The sequence below is a fragment of the Pavona decussata genome, unplaced genomic scaffold (genome assembly GCF_977016875.1).
Source record: "Pavona decussata unplaced genomic scaffold, jaPavDecu1.1 SCAFFOLD_13, whole genome shotgun sequence".
NCBI lineage: Eukaryota > Metazoa > Cnidaria > Anthozoa > Scleractinia > Agariciidae > Pavona > Pavona decussata.
In genome coordinates, this window is record NW_028145436.1 from 1,998,070 (window position 1) to 2,021,638 (window position 23,569).

The 23,569-nt window shown below is 37.8% G+C and overlaps 2 protein-coding genes and 1 long non-coding RNA gene across 3 annotated transcripts in view; 1 reads left to right on the forward strand and 2 right to left on the reverse strand.

Moving 5' to 3' along the window:
- The window catches only part of LOC146487841 (uncharacterized), a 26,264-nt gene extending 12,931 nt beyond the window's left edge, over positions 1-13,333 (reverse strand). The window contains exon 1 of the long non-coding RNA XR_014868157.1: positions 13,194-13,333. This is a non-coding gene — a long non-coding RNA (uncharacterized LOC146487841). The remainder of the gene's footprint in view (positions 1-13,193) is intronic.
- LOC146487842 (uncharacterized) overlaps positions 1-13,419 on the forward strand; it is an 18,095-nt gene extending 4,676 nt beyond the window's left edge. The window contains exons 5-11 of the mRNA XM_085127854.1: positions 981-1,211; positions 3,189-3,491; positions 6,544-6,740; positions 9,579-9,930; positions 10,787-10,868; positions 11,983-12,092; positions 13,091-13,419. Coding sequence (XP_084983980.1) covers positions 981-1,211; positions 3,189-3,491; positions 6,544-6,740; positions 9,579-9,930; positions 10,787-10,868; positions 11,983-12,092; positions 13,091-13,117 — 1,302 coding nt within the window. The 3' untranslated portion in view covers positions 13,118-13,419. The remainder of the gene's footprint in view (positions 1-980; positions 1,212-3,188; positions 3,492-6,543; positions 6,741-9,578; positions 9,931-10,786; positions 10,869-11,982; positions 12,093-13,090) is intronic.
- Positions 13,420-14,675: 1,256 nt separating this feature from the next.
- Positions 14,676-23,536, reverse strand: LOC146487843 (denticleless protein homolog). Its single transcript, XM_085127832.1, has 14 exons — positions 23,368-23,536; positions 23,173-23,246; positions 23,014-23,050; positions 22,813-22,908; positions 22,364-22,425; positions 21,837-21,957; positions 20,722-20,906; positions 19,866-20,046; positions 18,737-19,044; positions 17,853-17,890; positions 17,616-17,710; positions 16,916-17,164; positions 15,521-16,347; positions 14,676-14,870 (listed from the first exon to the last, which is right to left on the reverse strand). The coding sequence occupies exons 1-14, from the start codon at positions 23,423-23,425 to the stop codon at positions 14,805-14,807; spliced, it is 2,397 nt and encodes a 798-aa protein (XP_084983958.1). The 5' UTR covers positions 23,426-23,536; the 3' UTR covers positions 14,676-14,804.
- Positions 23,537-23,569: the final 33 nt, after the last annotated feature.

A 23,569-nucleotide genomic window follows, 5' to 3' on the forward strand; every position in this document is an offset into this window, starting at 1 on the left:
AACAGGAAGGGAAAAGTGTTGGTTTATTAGGAGAGGGCAAAACCGGAGTACCGGGGAAAAATGTCTTTGAGTCATAGGGACGAGAACCAACAACAGACTCAACCTTAATGTGACGTTGAGTCTGGGAATTGAACCCGGGCCTCTAAGACATCACTGCTCCCCCAGCTAGGCCTCCACAGAGTGTCTCCGCTCTTCCCTGTCAGCCATTGTAGCCCTATTACCCTGCGCTGGACAGGATTGCCAGCCTTCTTGACTGTGTGTCTCCAGGTGGTTGTAATGGTCTTGCTCTTCTTCTTCCCTCCAATATCGTTACTTAATCGTTGTTGCAGTCATTGTTGTGGTTCTGGCCAATCAGCTTCCATCTTCACCACTTCGCTTCCTTACTCTGCAGTTTTATGCTTGCTCTTTTCTGTAGCTTGCACTTCTCATTTAATTGGCTCTATACCAGAAAAACCTGACTTTCACAAGAAATCATTATTTTCTGTTACATATCTATAAATTATTTCCAGAAGACCTCTTAGTCAAAGAGAGTAATTGAGCATTTTCAAGTTGTTGATCATGATCAGTACCACCGTTTTTTAATCCTGTAAGGGTAATTCACTGTTACATAAACATTCCCATTGCATGGAACTTTCTGCAGCCTTTAGAATTAAAGGGCTCAGAGTAAATTAAAAAAACCTTTGTTGTATATATTTCAGATCGCTTCTTGTTGTTTTTAATTAGCTCAGATTCGCCAGAGTTTCTAATTTTTTTGCGTGTGTCCTTGAATTTCTTTGGAAACATTGCTCCAATGTTGTATCTGCTGCTTTGCCTCTCATTTGCAATAAAAACCAAGCTGCAAAATGATTATGGGCAAGATTTCCATTTTTATCACAAAACAAAGCGTAAAGCAGCGGATAAGACATTGGAGCAACAGTTGTGACAAAAATGAATTATTTAAGTTGTAAACTTACAATAGTTTGGATTTGTTATATTTTCAGGTTGTAGGAGGTGATGGCATCAATGTTATGCTTCCAAAGTGGTCCCCAGATGACAAGCTGATGTACATCCATGACAAAACAAACTGGTGGAACCTGTATAAACTGGAGAATGACGTAGAAACTAATTTGCATCCTAAACATAAAGAGATCGCTGGACCTGCTTGGAGGTTTGCAGGGAGCCCTTATTCTTGCAATCCCACCAACAATGGAGACATATTGGTTTGCGACTCGGTATGTTTTAGAAAGTATTATTAGGGAGCTTAAGCAACGATGACGGCAATGTCCACAACAACACCAAGCACAAGTACCTGTACGATAGATCGAAACACCTCATAACTAAACCATCAGTTATCTCACAAGAAAAGAAACACCTCTCATCAGTTCTTGTTTCTAACAGTTATCCGTTTGTAGGTTAATGAGCAAAAACAATCGCTCTGCACGTGTGTTTTACATTTTGGTACATTTCTTTGCTGTCCTCTGCAAAACAACAACGTGGATTGACCAAATTCTAGGCTTTTTTGGAGAATGTGAGCACATGACGGTGTATTTTTCATTTTCTTTCTTAACTTGAGTGCTATTCCTACCAATTTGGTTCCTGGATAGTTTGCCATTTCTCTTTATTTAGTTGAGCAAGTTGAAATTCGCAATTATTGCGAAGTAGCACAAATGAAATTAAGTTATATTTTCAGGTGACGTTTTTGTTGCCTGCCGTTGTGGCTGCTTAAGGTGGCCGAACACAGTTTTCAAGTATACAGGCATTAGTAAGCATTATTTGAAAACCACGTACTTCTGAGTACCCGAAATTAGCATGGTGCAAAATTAACTAAGAAGGAATAAATTTTGATACTTCTTGTTGAGCAAGGTGTCGTTGCCATGGCAACACAGCAGGCTATTAACCATCCACAAATAAAGGTTTTCCTTAGTTTTTAGAAAATACAGTCGTTAGATTTTTTCCATTTTTTGTATCCAGAAAAACTCACAAAATACTGATATAGTGACACTGCTTTCATGTAATGAAAGAGAGATCTCCTGTAAATGTTGGTTTTGCACTTTAATGTGTTTTGAAGACACCCTCTGTTAGATTTTGTTTATTGTTTGTAGGCGAGTTACGCTTTTAGAGAACTACTGTTTTGTCAAATTTCACGAAATTCTAACAAGCGGTTCCTTAGAAAACAGTTCATTTCCATTAAACCAACCAGTCACAATTTTTTGCTCAAATGCGCATGCGTGGCTTTCAATTAGATTTTCTCAGCAAAGGTGAAAGCGCACAAAAAGGCTTAGCTCTTCGTGAACTCACTTTTTTTGTTCGGCGATAAATGAAGAAGGATTCACAAACAAGAAAATGAGTTATTTTAAGAGCTAAACTTACATTTGGGATCCATTTAGTATAAAATCGAGGGATCGATAGTATTTGCTTACCACAACCCTAGCGCGCGCTTAATAGCATCACTAACAGAATCTGTAAAGCGCCCGCAAACTGTGTTCCGCCACCTTAAGCTCCCTATTATCACTTATGAGAAGTGTAACATTTTTGTTTGTTTAAAGGAAGTTAAAGGATTATTAAGGTCAAAAATCTTGGGGCAACTGGACATTCATCACACCGATTATTTTGTTTGGGCAAGTTGATGATTTAAAAATAATTTGTTATTCAAACGATTGCCCATTATAGGTCTGGCATATTCTGAACTGATAAAGTTTATGGGCCATGCTGAGTTGTAACAATATTATTGTTAAAATTTCAGAAAGCGATCTCTGGCTAAAATGATTAAAAACTACAAGCTTTCAACTGCCCAAACTGCAGTCTTCGACGGGTAAAAATGGGTGATAAGAAAGTGATGAGAAAAATTTTAAAAATCAAAAAACGTGAATTGCAAAATAATAAAAATGTAAATAATTATGAATGTTTGTTAAAAAGAATGTTGTACTGTCCAGGTAACGGGCAAGAATTGTTATCTGCGTTAGGTGTCACTCTGGTATGCCACGCTTCTAATGTTTAAATTCTGGTTCTGAAGGTGCCTTTGTCAATAATTGAAGCGTTTTCAGAATCAATGACATGGTTGTTGGACCAGGCGTGATTAGCAATTCTAGAACTTTGGCTGGTGTTTGTTAGCCAGAGATCGTTTTCTGAAATAATTTTTAACTATGTTTCATCCTGGCTACGGCCCCTCAATATTTTTAAATATTGTCGTTGTTTTATTTGTTGTTCAGGGGCTTTTATGTTTGAAACCTTCTGGTGAACCTCAAAGAATTAAATTGGATACACAGGGCTACAAGTCCTTCTTCCAGTTGCATTACTCTCCTGATGGTAATTATGCATACATGGTAGCTGGCAGTCTAACCATGTTTACAAAGCTGATAAGAGTGGACATTGCATCTGGTACAACAACTGAGATAAAATCCTCACATGGAACCACTGTAACTGATTACACTCCATACTACAGCACTCCAACAGTGGTGTCATGGCCTACCACTCATGATGCCACGGCATATGGATACTATTATCCTCCACAGGTATTGTATTGTATCATTTAAACAGTTTTTGTTATGTTTATGTAATCTATATTAAGTTGGCGAAGCTAATAAAATAAAGGAAATATTATTTAGTTTTTTCTCCGCCCTGGGCCTGTCACCTTGTCGCGGTGGTGGAGCTTGTGTGTCTCAGTGACCCCAAGAGCTATGCCGGTGGGGACTTAGTCCCTGGTAGGTTCAACCGTATCGGATTGGTTGAGGGATAGAGACCTGACAAAGGACAGCCCCTGGCCCTCCAGGTTGGGGGTTGGGCGTTAGGCTAATCACCTAATCTCGCAAAAAATGAATGATTACAGAAACCTTACACATTAGAGGAAATCTACCAAATCTTGGGGGCTGAGCGGCACACAACATGACGCTTTAGAGCGAAAACCACGTGGAAACTCTGGAGCCGAGGATGCCAATAGTGCACCCAAAAACACAGTTGAGGATAGGAAACTGGAACAATGACTGTGTTACAGCCCTAACATGGACGCCAGAAGGAGGGAGAAAGAGAGGCCGGTCAAAAACAACTTGGTGGCGCACGGTAGAAAAAGAGAGGTCCAAAGCAGGGTGGCAGTCCTGGAGTGAGGTGCGCACTGCAGCGCAAGACAGGAATCAATGGAAAGCACATGTGGACCCTATGCGCCATCTTGGCACCAGGGGACAAGTGATTATTTGTTTATTAATTATTGCAGTATTGTACATCTGTATGCTATTTTCTTAAAAAAAAAACAAACCGTAGGGTGCTTTCACGTAGCCTACGACTTTATTATAATAAAATTTCGATATAACGCACGCGCTGATTGGTTGAAACAGCGTGCTTTATCAGAGTACAGATGCACGGAGCAACGGTGTCATGCCATCAACCCGTTTGTCAAATTCCTGGACTTCTCTCTCGGTTTTATTTATTTATTATTATTATAATTTTTCGATCCAGACGTCTTTTATAACCTAGAAAACCTAAACGAGCTGGCCATAGACCATCCTGTGCGCATACAAGGAAAAAAAAAAACAGTACAAATAACACGGTGATTGAAAGTGAAGATTCCGAAGAAGTTAGCGACTAAAACACAGAGCCAAGTAGAAATGTAAACAAACAGAGATTTGCAAACATGTTAACCAACGAAATGGTTGAAATTACATTGAAGGCAGAGACGATAAACACCAAAGATAGCATAAAATGGACATGCAGCTCAAGTTTTAGAACGAAAGATGTAACAATGTCACAAGCTTAAACAAGTGTTAAAAGGTCCCGTAAACGCTCGTTAGCTATATTCTCGTACAAAAAGATCAAACAAAAAATTGAGAGAACGGAAAATTTAATTAGCTAACGAATACACAAATATATAAGCTTACAAGATCCTTACATTTTTGGTGCAAGTTCTATCACACCGCATCATGGCCACCTCCGCACACTGCAGTGAAGCAAGCCTCAGAAATTACAACGCTCGCCCTTCGAGTGAACAACTTACAGCTTGTTCAGATATCCTCTCTGGAGCATTGAGTGGGAAGCCACAGCAGTCACAGCAGCCCAGTTTTCCTAACGGTGTCAACAGTTTTAGCACTCCTCTTGCTCCCGTGAATGCGACTGTTGTTCATTCACAAAACACAGTGCAGCAGTTGGTTTATTACCGGCCACAAGCTTAAAGCAGTTTGTTTTCGAATTGCCATGTTGATGACGTCCAGATTTTCACGAGCCACAAATCCACCTGATTTCAATGAACATTTTACTTTTCCATCCTGATTTTTAAAAGGGAAAACTGAAGAAGCGCCGACGATACTGTCGTTACATTCAAACTGAGCAAAGTTTGTAAACTTTGATGCCTTGTTTTGACATGTCTGACAGCTTTCGTGTTGTTCAACCAATCAAATCATTTGAAACATTCTAACAAGGATTGTGATTGGCTTATTTTAGCGTGCTTTATCAGAGTACAGATGCACGCTGACGCCAGATCTGTTCGTTCGAAAAATGAAGTTGGTTTTGAAAATGAGGGTGAATGCAGGGGGAAATAAAAGAATTCTTTATCATAAAACAAATAAAGAAGCCTCGGCTGTGCTCTTTTCTGTTGTAAAGCACTTAGGAAGCGGCTAGAGCACTCAAGAAGTAGGGAGAAACACTCGCCTATGTCTCGTGTTTCCCCCTACACTTCTTTCATGCTCTAGCCGCTCCCTGCGTGCTTTACAACGAACAGAGCACGGTCGAGGCTTCTTTATTTGTTAAACGGAATTATCCCATGAAAAACCCTAAAATTAATAGAAACGATTCTAAGCTGATTAATAATAATAATAATAATAATAATAATAATAACAATAATAATAACAACAATAATTCAAACATATTTACACAAGATTGCTGCATCAATTATTATTATTGTTATTATTATTATGATTATGATTATGATTATTATTATTATTATTTCATGATTTTCACAGCATTACAGGTCTTGAAGCTAGACAGGTTTTACTTGTTGATGCTTGCAACAAGCAGTTGCCAACTGAAGGCACTCTCACTAGAACTTTATGGATAATCGTTCTTACAATTCAATAACTTTTCTTATAGTCTTGGCTATTCCCAACAGTGTTAACTTCTGAATTAGCCCAATTGACGTGTTCACTCCAATGACATTCAAGTTTTTTTTAGCCTTTTTAGAATGTTTCTTAATGCACCTACTACTTCAGGCATCACCTGAATCTTTAGGACCCACTTCTTCTGACCTCTTGGACCAGGGCCCAGTTGTTCAAAGCCTGGTTAAGTTAATCCTGGGTTAACATAAACTTTGATTCAAGTTTAATGACTAATCAATAAAGATTCTTCCAAAAGATTTTTTATTCTTTGGTTTTGACTAAGACTTTTCTTTACCATTAGCTTAAAATTAGCTCTTGAAAACATTTAAAATAAGCGAGATGAAAACCTCGGTTAATTTTTAATAGGGGATTAGCGTTAATCGGCTTTCGAACAATTGGGCTCAGGTCTTGGTATTTTTCCACTTTATTATTATTATTATTATTATTATTATTATTATTATTATTATTATTATTATTATTATTACAGAACAAGGATTATAAAGGTCCCAAGGATGAGTACCCTCCGCTGCTGGTAAAGGTTCACGGTGGTCCCACTTCAGCATGTTCACCTATCTTAGATCTCGAGAAGCAGTTCTTCACTTCCAGAGGATTTGCAGTGCTTGACGTCAACTACCGTGGCAGTACTGGCTTTGGAACAAAATACAGAAATGCTCTCAAGAAGAAGTAAGGGCTTAGAACTTTCAATGATGGCACTCTACTGTACTGTTATTATAATTATCGTCATCATTATTAACTCGTGAATGCGCGTAGCGCAATGAACGAGTTATAGCGATAGTTGACTGTGGACTTGGTTGGTTAGTTGGTCGGTCGGTCGGTCGGTTTTGTCGTTAACTTTCGGGCGTGCGCAGTGAATGAGTTTTAAATTCAATTAGTGGGAAAAAAATCGCGAACATTTGTTGTTCACGGCGCATCAGGAAATTCTTATTCAATATGTAGAGAATAATTTGACGATCATTTAGTGCAAGAATGGAGATTTTTCGTTCAATCTGAGCAAAGTTACAAGTTTTTTCAGTTTTTCAGAAAGTCTGGGGTCGTAAACTCAATTAGTGAAAAAAAAAATATGAAAATTTTTTTCACGACGTGTCAGAATTCTCTCATTCATTCTGTAGAGAATAATTTGACAATCATTTTAGTGTAAGAATGGAGATTTTTCGTTGAATCTGAGCAAAGTTATAGGATTTTTTCGTTTTTTTCTACAGAGTGCGGTTTCTTTTAAGAATTAAAAATAATTTAATTTAGAAATAATTTAATTAAAAAATAATTCAATTTGTCAGTTTTCACGCGAAAGCGGAACGTGCCATGTCACGCACCATTGACGTCGTAAACAAAATTATGCAAATTTCTGGTGAAATGAACACTTTAAGATCTTGTCAGCTTTCATGGAGGTTTCAAAGGGAAAAAAATGTTTCATTTTCGAAATTTACAACTGGTAATTTATGGGAAAGCGAAAGGACGCAGTCGATAAATAATTCATATTTAGCAAGAGCTTGTCATAGTTCATTATTTTTACTTGAGGATTGCGTGGACTGAACTCCAAAGGAAAAATATCACCCATTTATGTCGGGCATGAAATGTAATGCGATACTTTGTTGAACAGATTTCCCTTTGTGAGATTGGCTTGCCCTACAGTAATTTTGTAATTTTAATTCCCCAAAAAACCTCACTTGCCCATCGGGCAAGTGATGGTTAGAATCCATTAGCCTGATCGCGAAATCCAGTAGCCCCAGACTATCGGGGACACGAATTTGCATGACGTAGCTGCACATGGCGTGCTTCTATGAACTTTGAACAAAAAAAACACGTGATTTTTTTTAATCGGCGCATCAGAATAATCGGCTTATTCAATCTGTACAGAATAATTTGTCAATCAAATCATTATAGTACAAGAATGGTAATTTCTCGTTACATAATCGGGCAAAGATATAATTTCTTTTAGCTTTCGAGGAAGTTTCCGTAGCCGTCTAAATTTCAATTACTATGTGTCATCTGCATTCACGAGTTGGCTCACAGGAGCCTTTGATTTTTATTATTATTATCATCATTATTATTATTGTATTGTTGTACTGATCCCTTCACCTCTTATCATCCTCATCACAACTTTTACAGAGCGGGAAGGGAGGGGGGGTGTGATTTAACAAATGACGGTAGTTTCCTATGTTCTGATTACTATTATTAGACCAATAAGGGGTGCCTGGTGCCTGGTGCCTGGTGCCTGCCCCGAGTGACTTCTGATAAATTGCTAGATTCTCCTTTCAAATTGCCTTGTATTCACTTGTGAAACAAAGTCACTTGGGGCTTTATTTCACCCACCCTTTCAATTAAAATGATGTCATAAAATGTATAAAACATTTTATGGCATCATTTTTCAGTGTTTAAGGACGGTGCCTGCTATTGTTAGTGCGCATACGTTCTGCGCATCTCGAGATACTCGGGTTTCCTATGGGTGATGCCTGCTAATACAGGAACATTTTTGCGCAGTTTAAAACTATGCAGAGAAACCAGAACTTAGCAAACGCTTTTGGTATCTCGAAAGAAAATTGGGGGTAACCATGCATTTTAAAGAGATAATTAAGCTTCAATTAAGGAAAAAAATCCCATACATTGCTTCATATTTTGGTACTTTTTGGAGATATTGCTTAATTATCTCTGAAAAATGCGTGGCTACCCCTAATTTTCGTTTTGGATTCCAATAGGCCTTCTTAAGATCTGCTTTTCCTGCATAGTCATAAACCGCACAAAAATACTTCGATATTAGTAGGCACCGTCCTTAAGAGTATGGACCATAGAAAACTGCCATCCATTTTTTGTACAATAACACGGAAAAAGTTCGAGCAGAATTGCCTTTATTTTCCATTGAAAAAGCCTGCTCGTTACATGTGATGTTATTTTTGTTGACTGTACTCTTATCACTCATGAGCCAATCAGTGCGCAGGAATTTTTTACAGATATTGTAAAAAGGAGTATATATGCAGAAAGGGGTTTTGTTGAGAGAAAAAGAAATTTTATTACATTTTGACATACTTTTCAGTTCCTCCCAAACCCCCTTTTTGTTCCAAATCTCCAGTTTATGAGCAACTCTAGATCTAGATCGGTCTGTCTTTGGACTTTTCCTGGGACAAAGGAATTCTTTACCTCTTCCATGTTCAGTCTCTCAAATTATAAAGTATTACATGTCAAATTCATACTGGTGCACTGCCGAGAGAAATAAAAAAAATTGTGAAAGTTGCATAAATTTTCAGTCCAAACAATAATTTTTTGTTAGAAACAGACATGGGTTAGAATTCACAAACTGCTGACTGAAGGTGGACTGAGAATTTGTGACTTGTGCATCCCACTTTATTCTTTAATTTGAAAAAAAAATTTCAACAGGAAATTTCCAGTCTAATAGGGCTGGTTTAAATTGAGTCCTGTACATTATAAGGGTTCTCCAAGGAGCTGCTGGACCTGTGGAAAATTTAATTAACTAAATATTCATGAATTCATGCAATTTGTTTAATACAGCTGGGGCATTTTAGACATTGAAGACTGTTGCAGTGGGGCACAGGCCATGGCCGACCAAAAGAAAGCCGATCCTGCTAGACTGGTTATTGACGGTGGCTCCGCTGGGGGTTTTGCTGCATTAGCTGCCTTAACATTTCACAATGTGTTCAGTGCAGGAGCAAGCTTTTATGGAATAGGTGACCTGGCAGCTCTAGCTAAGGATACTCATAAGTTTCAGAGTCACTACATCGACACCCTAATTGGCCCCTTAAAAGATCCTTGCGATGAGAAAGTGTACATAGCACGGTCGCCTATTCATCGTGTTGACCTTCTCAAATGTGCATTATGTATATTTCAGGGTAGTGAAGACAAGGTGAGAGTTGGAGTCCTGAATCTATGTTTTGATCAATTATTGTAAAGGACTTGGGGTAATTTAACAAACCTATTCAATAATGCTTTTCAGGTTGCTTTTGTTGTTTGGCTCTGCAGATTTGCTGGATATTTTTTTGCAGGTGGCCCTCATTTCCATTAGGAATCATTACCTTAGATCTTTTCACTTTTTTGTAGTTCGTTTGGAATAAAAACCTGTGATCATAGGCAAGATTTACATTATCACAAAGCAAAGCACAAAGCAGGGGATAAAAGTATTATTTCTCCACCTTAAGTAACTTAACGACTGCGAAAACCCACATACCTCTAAATCTGGATTTAGATCTGTGTGCTTTAAGTGTAACAAGTGCCACAATCTCGCTTGCCCCATATCCTGCTGCTTCTAGTTTTCCCTTCCTGTCTGTGTGTTTTTAATTTTTCTAATGTTCTTGGTCCGCAGTAATTGGCTGTTACAGATTCCCTGTCATATTGTGTTCTTTGTTGTATTCTGTACATGTAAGTTATTGATTGTTATTGTAATGTATTATCTGTTGGTGAAGCTTATAAAATAAAATAAAAAATTTTAAAAAAATCATCAAAGTGAGCAATTGAATTGAATGTAAATGCAGCTCCCCAATTTAACTTGTCTAGTTTGGAGAAAGCAGCATTTGAAATTCTGCTGATATTAGTAAAATAGTTAGTGCAGTTAAATAATTTTTATGTTGAGTTGTGCTAAAACGTCATTAGCTGGGGATGGAGTAGAAACAAATTCAACCCAGTTTCGATGGGCAATTAACACTCAGAGATTTTTTTCTGTATAATTTATGGTCCTCACCTGTAAATATTTGATTGCAATAAAGATTGTCCCACCAAATCAGTCAAAAATGATGTACGAAGCAGCTAAAGAAAATGGGTATCCTGTGGCATACAAACTATTTGAAGGTACAGTAATGTCTTTGTTTCAAATTATCCTGACCAATACCATCTACTTGTTGGTCGACTGTTCTGGGCTAGGCAACATTATCAGAGACAAGTGCTCATTTGAAATTACTGATGGGTAACCACTGATGAGGTAAAGAGACTACGTCACTTCCTCTGACATTAAAATAATGTTATAAATTATTAGAGAGAGGTAGGTCACATAATTTCCTTGGACATTAAGAAAATTTGATATTTTGACACCTAAAAAAAAAGAGGAAATGTTCCCAATATAGTACTGGTAATAGGATTTCTAACTTGGATATGCCTTTTCTATATTGTGTAAAATATGCACACTTTTCCCACAGAAGGGATGTTTTCTTAGGCCCCCCCCCCCCCCCCCGCCTTCATACTTCAGAACGCGATGCCTCCCCCCAACTCTCCTCAGATTTTCTGATCACTATGTTGCTGTTGTTATCAGGATTCCTGCAACTTGTTTTTTAAGGGGGCAATTTGGTGCAAGAGGTCTGTTTTGGAGGAAATTTAGGTCAACAACAACAACAACAATTTACTTGAAACTGTAGACTCCTATATTGAAGTGGAAACGATAATTGACCAAATGAAAAACTGATCATCCATATCCTTCTCTTTGCCAGTATAATCTGATTATCCTTTTCCCTTTTCATCTCTTCTCTATGTAATATTAATGATAATAAAAATTTACTTTAATTTACTTTAATTCTGATGCAGAGCCTTATCTAAATCTGCGTTATTGTGTAAAGTTTTTTTTTTTTCTGTTTTCCAACGTGTTTGTAATTTACTGTAATTTTTTTTCCATTATTTTCTCGTGCTCGTCTTGTCCCGCCTCGACTAGCTTTGTGGCTATTTGCAGGACAAGCCCCTTATGTGAACTGAATTTATAAAAATAAATTGTTGTTGTAAAAGCGTGGAAACTGTTGCTTGTTGAAAGTTTGGCCAATATTTGAAAAACTGTTTTAATAATTGATGAATAAGAACATCTTTGAAAGCACTGTCCAATAGAAATATAAAACTATTTTTCTTTTATTAAACTAAGTTAACTTTTTAAAATATACCATGTTTGTTCCTTGGTATTAATCATCCTTTTTGTATTTTGAAGGTGAACAACATGGTTTTAGGAAAGCAGAGAACATCAAATTATGTTTGGATGGAGAGCTCTATTTCTATTCCAAAGTATTCAAATTTGATGCTCCAGGAATTGACGTGGATGTGAGTGATACATGTGTTTGAACGTATCTGGTCTGGGCTTTTTTTGTCTTCTGTGCTCCAGGGAGCGGATTGCACCCCACCCCCCTAAAGTTATGACAATGGCACTTTGAGTATAAACGATACATCCGAAGATGTTTTTTTTTAGGGCCACATCAAGAAGTGATGATGTCATATTTATGTGCTAATTACATCATAATTGGCAAGCGATAGCCATCTTGGATTTCTGGATTTTCCTTAAACTTCAGAAAAGTGCTGAAATTGAAAAAAAAAAAAAAAAAATAGCCTGTCAAAATTGGTTGCCATGGTAACACCAAAGTCAATGAGCACTAACCAACCTCATAAAATAATAGTTTTCAGATATTTTTTTTAAAAAACATCACAAAGTTTCATGGCATCTTCACAGATATTAAAAAAAGTTATTAAGGTTCAAAGTTGCCACGAGCAGAATCTCCCCACCCCCCAAAACCCGGTCTAGATAGGTTTAACATTTTTAGCACAACGCACATAGAAATTAAATTTAGTTTCAAGTTTTCTGATGTGTAAATTGTATTCCTATGTATTTTCTTGATTTTATCGCCAATATGTAAGTCTTGTTTTGTGTACCCTCCCTCTCCCAAAAGAATAATTTTATTAGTTGCTACCCATACTCTTGCCCAATCCAATGTCCGGCATTCAGCTCAGTGTTGGGGAGATAAGTGAGGTTGTTTTTGTCATGCTAATTAGAAGTCGCACAGATTAACCTACATCAGGGCAGTGTTCCCTCAATAACAACATCTTAAGTCATTGTCTTGTTTGTTGAGCATTTCACACATAATTTGCCATAGAGTATATTGCAGTTGCTTTACGTTTCTCAGACATTAAGTTTAATATTCCCCTGTATTTCATTGATTTTATTGTCAATGTGTAAAGGTTTTGTTTCATGCTCTCCCTACAACAAAAACTGTTATCAACATCATCATCAAAATGCTAATTTTCACTCTTTAACTTTCCATTGACAGCTTCCTATTGAAAATCTGCCTGAGTAAACTAAGGTGCACAGCAGGCGAGGATTAAATTTTTTTCCTGAGAAACCAGGATTGTTGGATTGTGTAGGTTAAAAACTTAAAATCTAGCAGTACAGTAGGTTTGTTACATCAAAGGATGCATACTGGAGTCATGGAACTAATAGTCTAAAATAGTTGCATTTCAAGCAGATTTAAATTAAGTGCGTTCTACATGGCTATTCCAAAAGAGGAATCATGTAATGTTTTTTTGTCATATCCAGTCTTGAACTTTTTGACTCTCTTGTTACTCTAAACTTCAATAAAATATACCAGAAAACACTAAATCTGAAGTGCTGTGTTTACTTTTTTGCAGCTTTTTTATGATTGTCTACTTTAAACAATTTTTTGGCCTTGCACTGCTGCCCTCTGGACTTGCCAGTTTAGGGCTGGTTAACACTGGTGACGGAATTGGAAGCAGAGTAGGAATCAGAAGCATAAGGAACCTTCTGTTCCTGTATGAGTTAAAAAAATGGAGAGGGAATCAAAATCATATACTCAAAATTGCAAGGATCAAAACATTTCCTCTTCTAAATTTTGCTTCTGATTCCATCGTTTGCGATCAAGTGTGAACTGGTTGATCAGAATCAGAAGCAACCAATGACAATAGCTCATTCCCAGTCCCTTTACACTAGAGAGCATGGGTGGCCTTCTGCCCTTTTGAACGGAAGTAAGGCCTATTGATTTACACTAGGTCAGAAGATTTTGATTCTGACTCTGATTCCAATTACATTGCTAGTGTGAACCAGGCTTAACCCTTTAAACTGTAATGTTAACATTCATTTTCTCCCCACTGTTCTCCGTGAATTTCCTATGGTACTAGTTGGAAGAGTTTGTTTAAGGACAGTGCCTACTTTTGTTCCTGCGCATACGTTCTGCGCATCTCGTGATACTCGGGTTTCCTATGGGTGGTGCCCACTAATACAGGGATATTTTTGCATGGTTTAAAACTATGTGGAGAAAGCAGAACTTAGCAAGTGCTCTTGGTATCCGAAAAGAAAATTTGGGGTAACCATGCATTTTTCAGACATAATAAAGCTTCAATTTCAGAAACAAACAACAGCAACAACAAAAAAACCCCACCATCCATTGCTTTGTATTTTTCTCTAAAAAATGCGTGGTTACCCCCATTTTTCTTTCTGGATTTCAACAGGCCTTGCTAAGATCTGCTTTCCCTCAAAGTCAAAAACCACACAAAAATACTAGTTTTGTAGAAGGCACTTTCCTTAAATAATATTATACCTTTAGTGATCATTTGTTTTATTCTTCCAACCTGTATGTTTCCAGTAGTCACAATGTAAGGAGAAATTGGATGCTGATCATAAGTGGAGTTGTAAGGTTTCATTTGTTGTGAACAGGGTGGGTGTCTTGTCACACTTCAGTTTGGTTCATTGGAGTTTTGTTAAATAAATGTGATTTTCCAGGTGTGATTTCCAGGTTTGGTTTTGTGAGTGAATTTAGAAAATTATTTCACCAACTAAGCTGGCACTGATTACATTTCACATCTCTCTCGTAACTACAGTGACATCAGTTCTCACAAATGTTAACTTTCTTAAAGCAGTATTTTTAATCTCTGTCTTAAAATAACTTCTATTTAATATCCATATTTTGATAAAATAGTAGGTAATTTTATATCACATTTAACACAGTGCAATGCAGCTTTCCAAACTGTTCAAGATGAGCTAACTGGTTTGAAGTAAGTCAAAATGCTTTGTCCTGGTTTGGGATCCTCTTCTGCCTAAATCAATTAAAAGTAACAATAAATGAATGAATAATCAATAAATTATTATAAATTTAATAAGTAGATAGCAGAGCAATAATATGAATTTTTGGTGAGTGCTACTAGATATAGCAACAAAATAGTATGATTGTGAAAATTGTGTGAATTTAGGATGATAGTAAGAGCAATTTGATTGAAGGGCTTCCCGCAAAAGGGTGAAATTTTGATTTTTTTTTCGCAGGATCTCACTAAATCTTTACATACGGACTTGTTTTGACATGAAGAATGTTGTGTTATTTTTTTCGCTGTCTTTTCTTTTTTTGGAGGGGGGGGAGGGGCTTCATGTTTTAGAAAAACAGGGCCAAAAAACCTAGTCAGCACAAAAACAAAAAAAGCAAGAAAAAAATCACAGAATGACATTTTTATATGAAAACAAGTCTGTGTGTGAAGATTTAGCGACATCCAACCACAAAAACAAAATTTTACCAAATATATGCCCCCTTTTGTGGGAAGCCCTTCAATAGACCCTTCTAGACAGACCAGTCTAGACCCATGTAGCAATTCAATTGCTAATCAAAACAGACCAGTCTAGACCCAGGTAGCAATTTAATTACTAATCCATTCATGCAAACTGTCTCAGACCAGAGTATTTTATTTATCCTTCTTACCTGTGCAATAGAGGGCTGTACAGCGGGAGGCAATGATTCCTCTTCTGTGATATCACTTTTTGCGTTCAGAGCGTCGGTAGCATTACTTTCACCTCCTTTATCAGCAAGCTGAACACTTTTGTCTCCATACTTGACTTTGCAGTATGCACTCCACTCTGTCAGCCAATTTTGGGGTTTTGTTTGAGCTGATGCTTGCCATTTGGATTTTGCTGTAACAGATTTGCTGTTCGGTTCTTTTAAAGTCTGTTCACGATCACTGTCCTCTTCTTTTGTTTCTCGAGATGAATTTGGATTAGGAATACAGTTTTCTTTTCCAGGATTCAAGTTTGGTTTTGCATGTTCATGTTTTTGATTGTTGCGTGTAGTACAATGCAGTAGTTTATTAGTGCACACTCGTTTCCTTAATGGAGACAACACAGGACCCTTTTGGTCATTGAAATAATTTTCCTTTCTGTCATCTGTTCCAAGCTCTTGTATTTGATTGTTCTGTGAAGGTGCAGCCAAAGCTTTTTCCTTGTATTGCAAACTGGACTTTGAAAGACTCTTTTCGGATGTTGCATACAGTTTCAACTCAGACCTGGCTTCAGATTTTGTTTCTTGTGTTGTGTTGTCAGTTTTCTCATCACTATCACTATGTGTCCGTTTTCGTGAGTTTGTTCGCAACCATGATGTCAACAATTGTGTTGGACTCTGGAACTTTGGTACAGCCGTTGTCATGGGTGATGTGGTCTGAGTAACTGGACTCTTTGGAGAGGGGGGTACAGAGACAGGTGAAGCAACAGGAGAGGGACTATTGACTTTGTTAGGACAACCCTGAGTTGATGAACCTGAAAAAATAATTACAGGAAAGGTATTGGCCATGCATAGTTACTTCTGTGAAAAAGTTTTGATTCTGCTGAACCAGAAACAGGGAGGTTCAAATTTGAAGGGTCGGTTTTACAGGTGATTTTTGTGATTTGGTTGTTGCAATGAGACCAGAGCAAGTGATGTGATGTGACGATACACCAGGCCCCACGGTAGTTCAAATTGCAGAAAACTTTATCCAGCAGATAAATTATTGTAGTCCAACCAATCCATTTTATCTGCAGGATAGCAACTTATCCCCTGGATAAAGTTATCCACTCTTTGAACAACTGGGGCCTGAGTTCCTTCGGAGGGCCTCACAAAAAATCCTTTATGCTCGCATCATGCACACTCTGCTCCCAATAACAATCAGAAACAATTTGCTGTGAAATCACGGTCAAAATGACCAGTAAATTTATCCACAAAGGCAACTTGAAGCATCAGTTTAAATTGCAGCAAAAAGTGTCCACTGAATTGGCGTGACTGTGTAAATTGAGCCCATAACTCTGCCAAAGAAAAATTTTTAAGTGTCTGTCAAAAAACACATGATACCTGTTTTCAAGGAGATTGGAAGGTTAGAAATCTTTGGAGACTTTATGGGAATGTTTTGCTTCTTTGGTGGGGTTCTGTTGGGGCTGTAAGGGTTACTTGTTACCATGCCAACAGGACTAGAGATGTGGTTTAATCGTGGGTTTGTGATCAGTTTTGTTGGTGGGGTCCAAAGTCTTTTCTTTGCGGATGAACTGCTTGATGGAGAAGAACCAGGTGTTCTGTCTTGAAGTCTTGATGGAGATATTTGATCTGGAAATCAAAATACAATTAAAATATCTGTTAAGACATCACTGAACTATAATAATTCTTCTCGGTTCGCTTTTGTTGTATTTTGCATGCAGCTCTCAATTTGTTTAGGTCAAATGTTACCCTGATTTTTTTTCACTTTTGTGCTTTGTTTAGAGTAAATCCCATGATTATGTGTAAGATTTCCATTTTTATCACAAAACGAAGCTTTAATAAAGTAGTGGATCACCAAGGGAAATATATTTCTGAAGGAATTGAAGGCCGTGCATGCAACAGACATGGCATGTATGAGCTAAAACAACAGAAAGCTATCTAAATGCACTATACACATGCCCTGAGTCCTTCATTTTTGCTTTTTTGTTGTTGTTGTTTTATTGATAAAAACAAGTGACAAATGATGACTGAGGTTTTGATGACTCCATGCCTTCATTTTCAAAGTTTTTTAACTGCTCACCATTTGCAGGGGAACAGGAGATTGGTAAGGTTCCTCGGCAGCTTTCACCAACATAATTCAATTTGTCACCCTTGTGTGCTTGAAGATCAATTCTCCTTTAATAAAAAATTAAAAAAAAGACTTGTTTAGTAAGAAATCTTTTAGTTTATAAGTTTTAAAAATGTCATTCAACAGTATGGTTTGCATGTAATTTGCATGAGATTTTCTTGTTGTAGTTACCAGCTGAAATTAACTTACCATATCCTAAAGCTGTTGTCATCCGAGCATGTCACAACCTGAGGAAATGAAGAAGCGTCAGCCCAGCAAACTTAGAGCTGGCTCACACTGGCAACAGAACTGGAAGCACAAGGAACTTCCCATTCCAGTGTTAATAAAAAAGGGGACAGAATTGCAATCTCAACAGAATCGGAATTACGTTTCCTTTTGCTTTCGATTCCACTTCTGATTCCATTGCTTACAATCAAGTGTGAACTGATTGATTGGAATCATAGGTGCAAGCAGAAAAATCAACCAATCACATAGCCCATTCCCACCCCTTTACCCAAGAGTTAGAGCACAAAACATGGCGGCGTTTCACCATTTTGAATTTCATAAACCAAAAACGAGGCTCCTGTTTCTGCTTCCATCGTATTGATTCACACTAGGTCAGAAGATTCTTGTGATTCCAAATAGGATTCCACTTCCCTAACTAGTGTTCTTCATAAATTTTGAAGCTGATTTATGGTTTCCAGCAATTGTGTCATATGGGTCCATTACTCTGGATTCAGCTCACGTTATGCAGACTTCCATGGAAAATAATTGGGGTGCAAGGTTCCCATTGCACAGCTTGGTATCATAAAGGGTTGGAGGGGGGGAGGGGTGGGAGTCACACCAAACACCACTTATAGGGGAATGGAAATTTTTCAGGAACTACATGGTATCTATTGTAAGCAGATGTGCTAGGAAAGAGGTTTAGATAAACAGGTTCAGAAGGTCACTTGAAATTTTCCACACAAAAGTCATGTAATTCAGAGAATCGCACTTTCTAGGCAACTTCGGATTGACTCTGAAAATGGCACCTTTCCAAGCAAAGTAGACAATTTAGAGATTATAGTTTGCAACGTTGACAATCTAGTACGTACCGTTCCCTGATCAGATGGACACCAGGCAACACTTGTCACTTCTCCAAGGTGTCCCTTCAGTAAGATGGGGGCGGCACTAGGGTCTGTCACATTCCAGATGTACGCGTCGTTATCACTGGATCCGCTAATAAGGTACATGTCATTGGGGCTCAGGGCTGCCTTAACATAGAATGTGGAGTTAAGGTGACCAGAGAATATGCCAAGTGGCTCCTGCCCTAATGCAGTACAACTGTACATGTAGACGTTGTCATTAGTACAGCCTGCAAACAAGCATGAATGAGTGGAGTCCAAAACAAGGGATGAAAAACCTGCAAACAAAACAATATTAATGTGCTGTCACTTAACATAAGCCAAAAACTTGACCTGAAATCAGGAAGCTGTTTAGAAGAAAAGAACAAGCCCCGATAAGAATTTTGAAAACATTCATAAAATTTGCTTGGTTTGCTGAGACGCAAGTGTTTTCTTGTCTATGGCCCAGCATTATGACATTAAATACCCAGTACTGACAGTCACTGTTCCAGATAAGAGAGGCATCTCATATCAAAACCCGAGAAAGGTAGCTTGCTGACCTGGCAAAATGAATGCTAAACTTAAGGAGATTTGGAGAGCCACACCTATTGACCCTTCAACATTCTTTATTGACCCCCTGACCTTGAAAGTTACCTAGAACACTGGACAGTACATCAAAACATAAATTAATTTGCGAAAAGAAATGTTCTGTAAATAAGGATGTTATTCCTCACGAAGCGAGGTTAATAAATTTGTTAGGCCAAAGGCCCACGCTCGCGAGCTAAGCCACCCGAATTTGAGTGAAAGATATATTCATATATATCGTCAAAGGTGTCTGTGTTGTTGCCTGGCAACAGTGAAAACAAAGTATGAATGAGGTCAGACAGAGGGAAGGTTGCTAGGCAGCAACAGGTTGGAAGACAGGCTGGCATCAAATGCAATTTGTGGTTGCTATGCAACAGAACTGGTTTCAGCAAACTGCTGCCTCACAATGATACACACTCATGCAACCAAGATAGAAATCAACTGTCCACTAAGCCCCAGTTTCACGAGGTTTTGCGAGTCATGTATCTCTAGTTAAATAAAAAGTTCTTATTATTTGCCAGTCAATTACACCTACCATGTTTTCTTAAACCTTGTCCAGGATATGGAAACACATGAAATGGCACAGGGTCTTGTTTGAGGTTTGTGTAAGTTTTTCGCAGGTCCCATATCTTGATTTGGCCATCCACTGCCCCGGATGATATGAGCTTTTCACTTCCTTGAAATAAAACTGCTGTAACACTCTGTTGCCCTGTACTCTGAAAACAGAGAGAGAAATGCAGGCAAGTTTACAAATAGCATAACAAAGCTACACTGGGTTTTTTTTATCGCAATATCCAGTGGCACAGCCAAGTTTTGCCATCCATCCTGATAGAGGATGTAAAGAAGACATGTCCGATGTCCCCTCACAGTACATTCCAGACTATCAATGATGTCCTTTAAAGGGCCCTAATCAGCCACACCTTTGTTTTTGTTTATTTGCAAGAGTTTGGCTATTACATTTTATTTGGAGCATGTCGAAATGAATGAAATCACTGTGAAACTACTAAAGATAATGAAACATACTTTCAAGAACACAACTTACAGTAAAGCAATAACATTTCGCTTCACCACGCAATATCAATAATTTCGATGGCATCGAAAATGGCGGAGGCTGACTAGGGTCCTTTAATGTCAAATGTCTGCCAACTAAAAGCTAACTGTCTATATAATCAGTGCTTAACCCTAAAAAGTATAGAGAAGTGCTTAGACCTATATAATATTGTTCAAAGCTTAACCCCAAACTGTTGAAGGTGGTGTAAAATACGGCATTTGGCATTCTGCAATGCATTTCTGCTGTCAATGATGTGCTATTTTATATGTAACCATGACTTTGTACAGAATCTTCACTTTTGATAAACTAAGTGCAATTTTTTAAACACTCATGAACTAACCAAGACAGGTTTTGTAGTAGAACATCTCCTTGTTTTCTTCTTTGTTGTTTGTGGGGTTCCTGGTGATCTATCAGCATGTGCATTAGATATTATGTTGATTGGTTGAGTGAAGTGACCAGAGCGGCGATTGCATCTCATATCCCACACCATCACATGCCCATCTCTTGCACCTGTGGCAAACACAACTGACAAAAACAATAACAGTGTTAATAAATTCACAGAGGAGTATTGAAACAATGTTTTGAGCATCAAAAGATTCTTGTCACTTTTAGTGGAAAACTAACTTGCCCAGGGGACTTTAGCCTCCCTCGCTGATGCTCTTTTTGTCACGCAATCTTTCCTCCCCAATGAGGAAAGATTGCGTGACAAGCCAAAAGATTGTCTAGGAGGGAGGCTAACAGGACTTAATGACAAGATTGTGTCCTGTTAAGACCGAGCCGTTTGAGTGTTACTTTCTTCTTCTGTATCTTTTGTAACTTGTCATAATTTTGTTATTTTGTGGTCACTCAGCAAAGACATTCCAAGAAATAATACCACTGCAGCCAACTAATGATTAAAGTTTCTTTTTACTACACAAGAATGAAATTATAACAATCTTTTTAATTAACCATGAAGAGAATAAAGGTGGTTGTTGTTGTTACTATAAACTGGTGCTAACTGGGAGTCACGCAGAGTCTAGCAGCATCTCATACCATTGGTTTGATACAGATTGAAGAACAGCAGATCAAACTACAGAAACAATACCTCTAGCTGGCAGCTGCTAAACTAGGGGGACAATGATATTGCCAGCTATTAAAGAGCAGCTACACTGCAGACTAAGCTAGTGCTAAGGCGCTGGTTGTTCAAAGAGAAGATAATGTTATCCAGTGGATAAATCCTTTTCAGTGCATAAAACATACTCCAATTAATAGATTATTTCTGCTGGATAGTGATTGCGATTTATCTGCTGGATAAAGTTACCTAGCTGGATAAAGTTACCTAGCTGGATAAAGTTAAGTGTGACTTGTGGAAGGAACTCCTCATATCAGTGCAAGTGTGCTAAAAATAATATAATAAAGTTACCCACTCTTTGAACAAGTGGGCCCTGAATGACTACTGTTTATAACAGAACTTACATATGTCATCTTCTCTAAAGTCTACAGATTTTACACTGCAACTGTGTCCTTTGTACACTGCTAAACAATTGTCGCGGCTGACATCCCACAGTCTGACGGTCTGGTCCCCAGAGGCGGTGACCTACAGTGTCAATAAAGATCAAATTTTTATAATTTTCCAAAAATGCTTTGTTCATAACTTGAAAGTGCCCTTTAGCTGTTCAAAGATAGCTTAAAGGCACTTCACTCAAAAAAAAATGATATTAATGATCCAAATTGAATGTACATGTAATTTAACAAAAATCCCAACCATTACAAGGCTGACCATTTGGCTATTTGCAAGCATAGCTTAGTAGGGGCTAGCAAGAACAAAGACAGTAAGCTGCTAGGACAGGACTTCAACCCATGATCTACAGATTTAAAGTCTGTTTCTCAGCAGTTTGTTCTAACCACTCAGTCATTTTGCATTCACACTGTTATTAGACTGTCAATGTTAGTGCATCTATAAATTGGAAATCTGATCTTGTAAATTGCTTTGTATGTCTTACCAGGAACTGTTCTCCCTCCATCCATGCAATATCAAACACAGCATTCTCATGGGCATTCCATTCTACAGTGTACATAAAAAAAATTGAATACTCATTAAAATATGATGTGAGAGACACTTAAAGCAATTTTAGATTTCAGCCACCTCATTTCCATTTCTCAGAATGTTTTATAGAACGAAGCATGTGAAAACAAAAATATGAACAATTCTTATTCAATAACATGCAATTGGGCTGAGTATTCTACAGTTTAGCTGTTAATTACAAGTAGATGATAAGTTGTATAAAGCGAAATTTGCATCAGTAAATAAAGCTTAATATTAAACTTGATGTTTTCATTGTAGGTTAATTTATACCACAACAGACCATAATTTTTTAACATCAAAATATCATAAAGCTTATGTTTTGAAAACTAAAAATGTACAAAGGTATGAAGTATATCTGTGTAATACCTTTAATTATCGATCTTTGTCCTGTTTTTCTTGAGTCCAGAATTTTGACCCAGCCATCTTCATCAGCTATGCCTAACATGTGACCTCCAAGAGCGGCTTGAAATATTAAAAAGCACAACATTTACTAAGCACTTTTGTCTACACTTCACAAAGTAAGGGATAAATTGATGGCCTCAGAATGATGAAAACTTGATAACTTACTCTTGTTAAAGCGGCAAGCGAACGGAGGAACATCGCTCTGAAATGAAGGAAAAACTTGACGCTTGTAAAAAATTATCATAAAGCTTCAATGAATGTCAGGCTAGACAAAGCGTCAAGTCGAAATTACCCAAATAACAGATTTCCAAGCTAAGTACCTACCTCTCTTCTTTGCACGAGGTGTTCATCGTCTTTGTGACAAACGAAAGATTCCAAGGCAAAGTCGACGGGAAAAGCTAAATGGGGTGAACGAAATTCGAGTGTTCATACAGTTCATGCTGCGGACGTAAGCTTACTAACTCTACGCAAAAATACGCTTGATGCACCCGATAAATTTTCGATTAATTTGAAACCCACCTCTTCGTAAAGGACTAGGAACAAGCTGGCGCTGTAAAATCGAGGTAAGAAGGGTCATTTCTGGTTCAATTCATGAAAAATTTCATCAAACACGATCGTCACAACACGAACTCACAAAAAAAAAACTTCCCGCGAAATTAAAATGCGCGGGAACCTCTGCTTCTTGATTTTTGATTGGTCGATCTTTTCCTGGGATTCCCAG

Excerpts from the sequence above, each read along its gene's own strand:
- LOC146487843 (XM_085127832.1), bottom strand. The coding sequence starts at position 23,425 with ATGACCCTTCTTACCTCGATTTTACAGCGCCAGCTTGTTCCTAGTCCT. Across the intron at positions 21,958-22,363 it reads TGGAGGGAGAACAGTTCCTG|GTCACCGCCTCTGGGGACCA; the intron begins GTAAGACATACA and ends TTGACACTGTAG. Across the intron at positions 17,165-17,615 it reads CTCCTGTTCCCCTGCAAATG|ATCAAATATCTCCATCAAGA; the intron begins GTGAGCAGTTAA and ends TTTGATTTCCAG.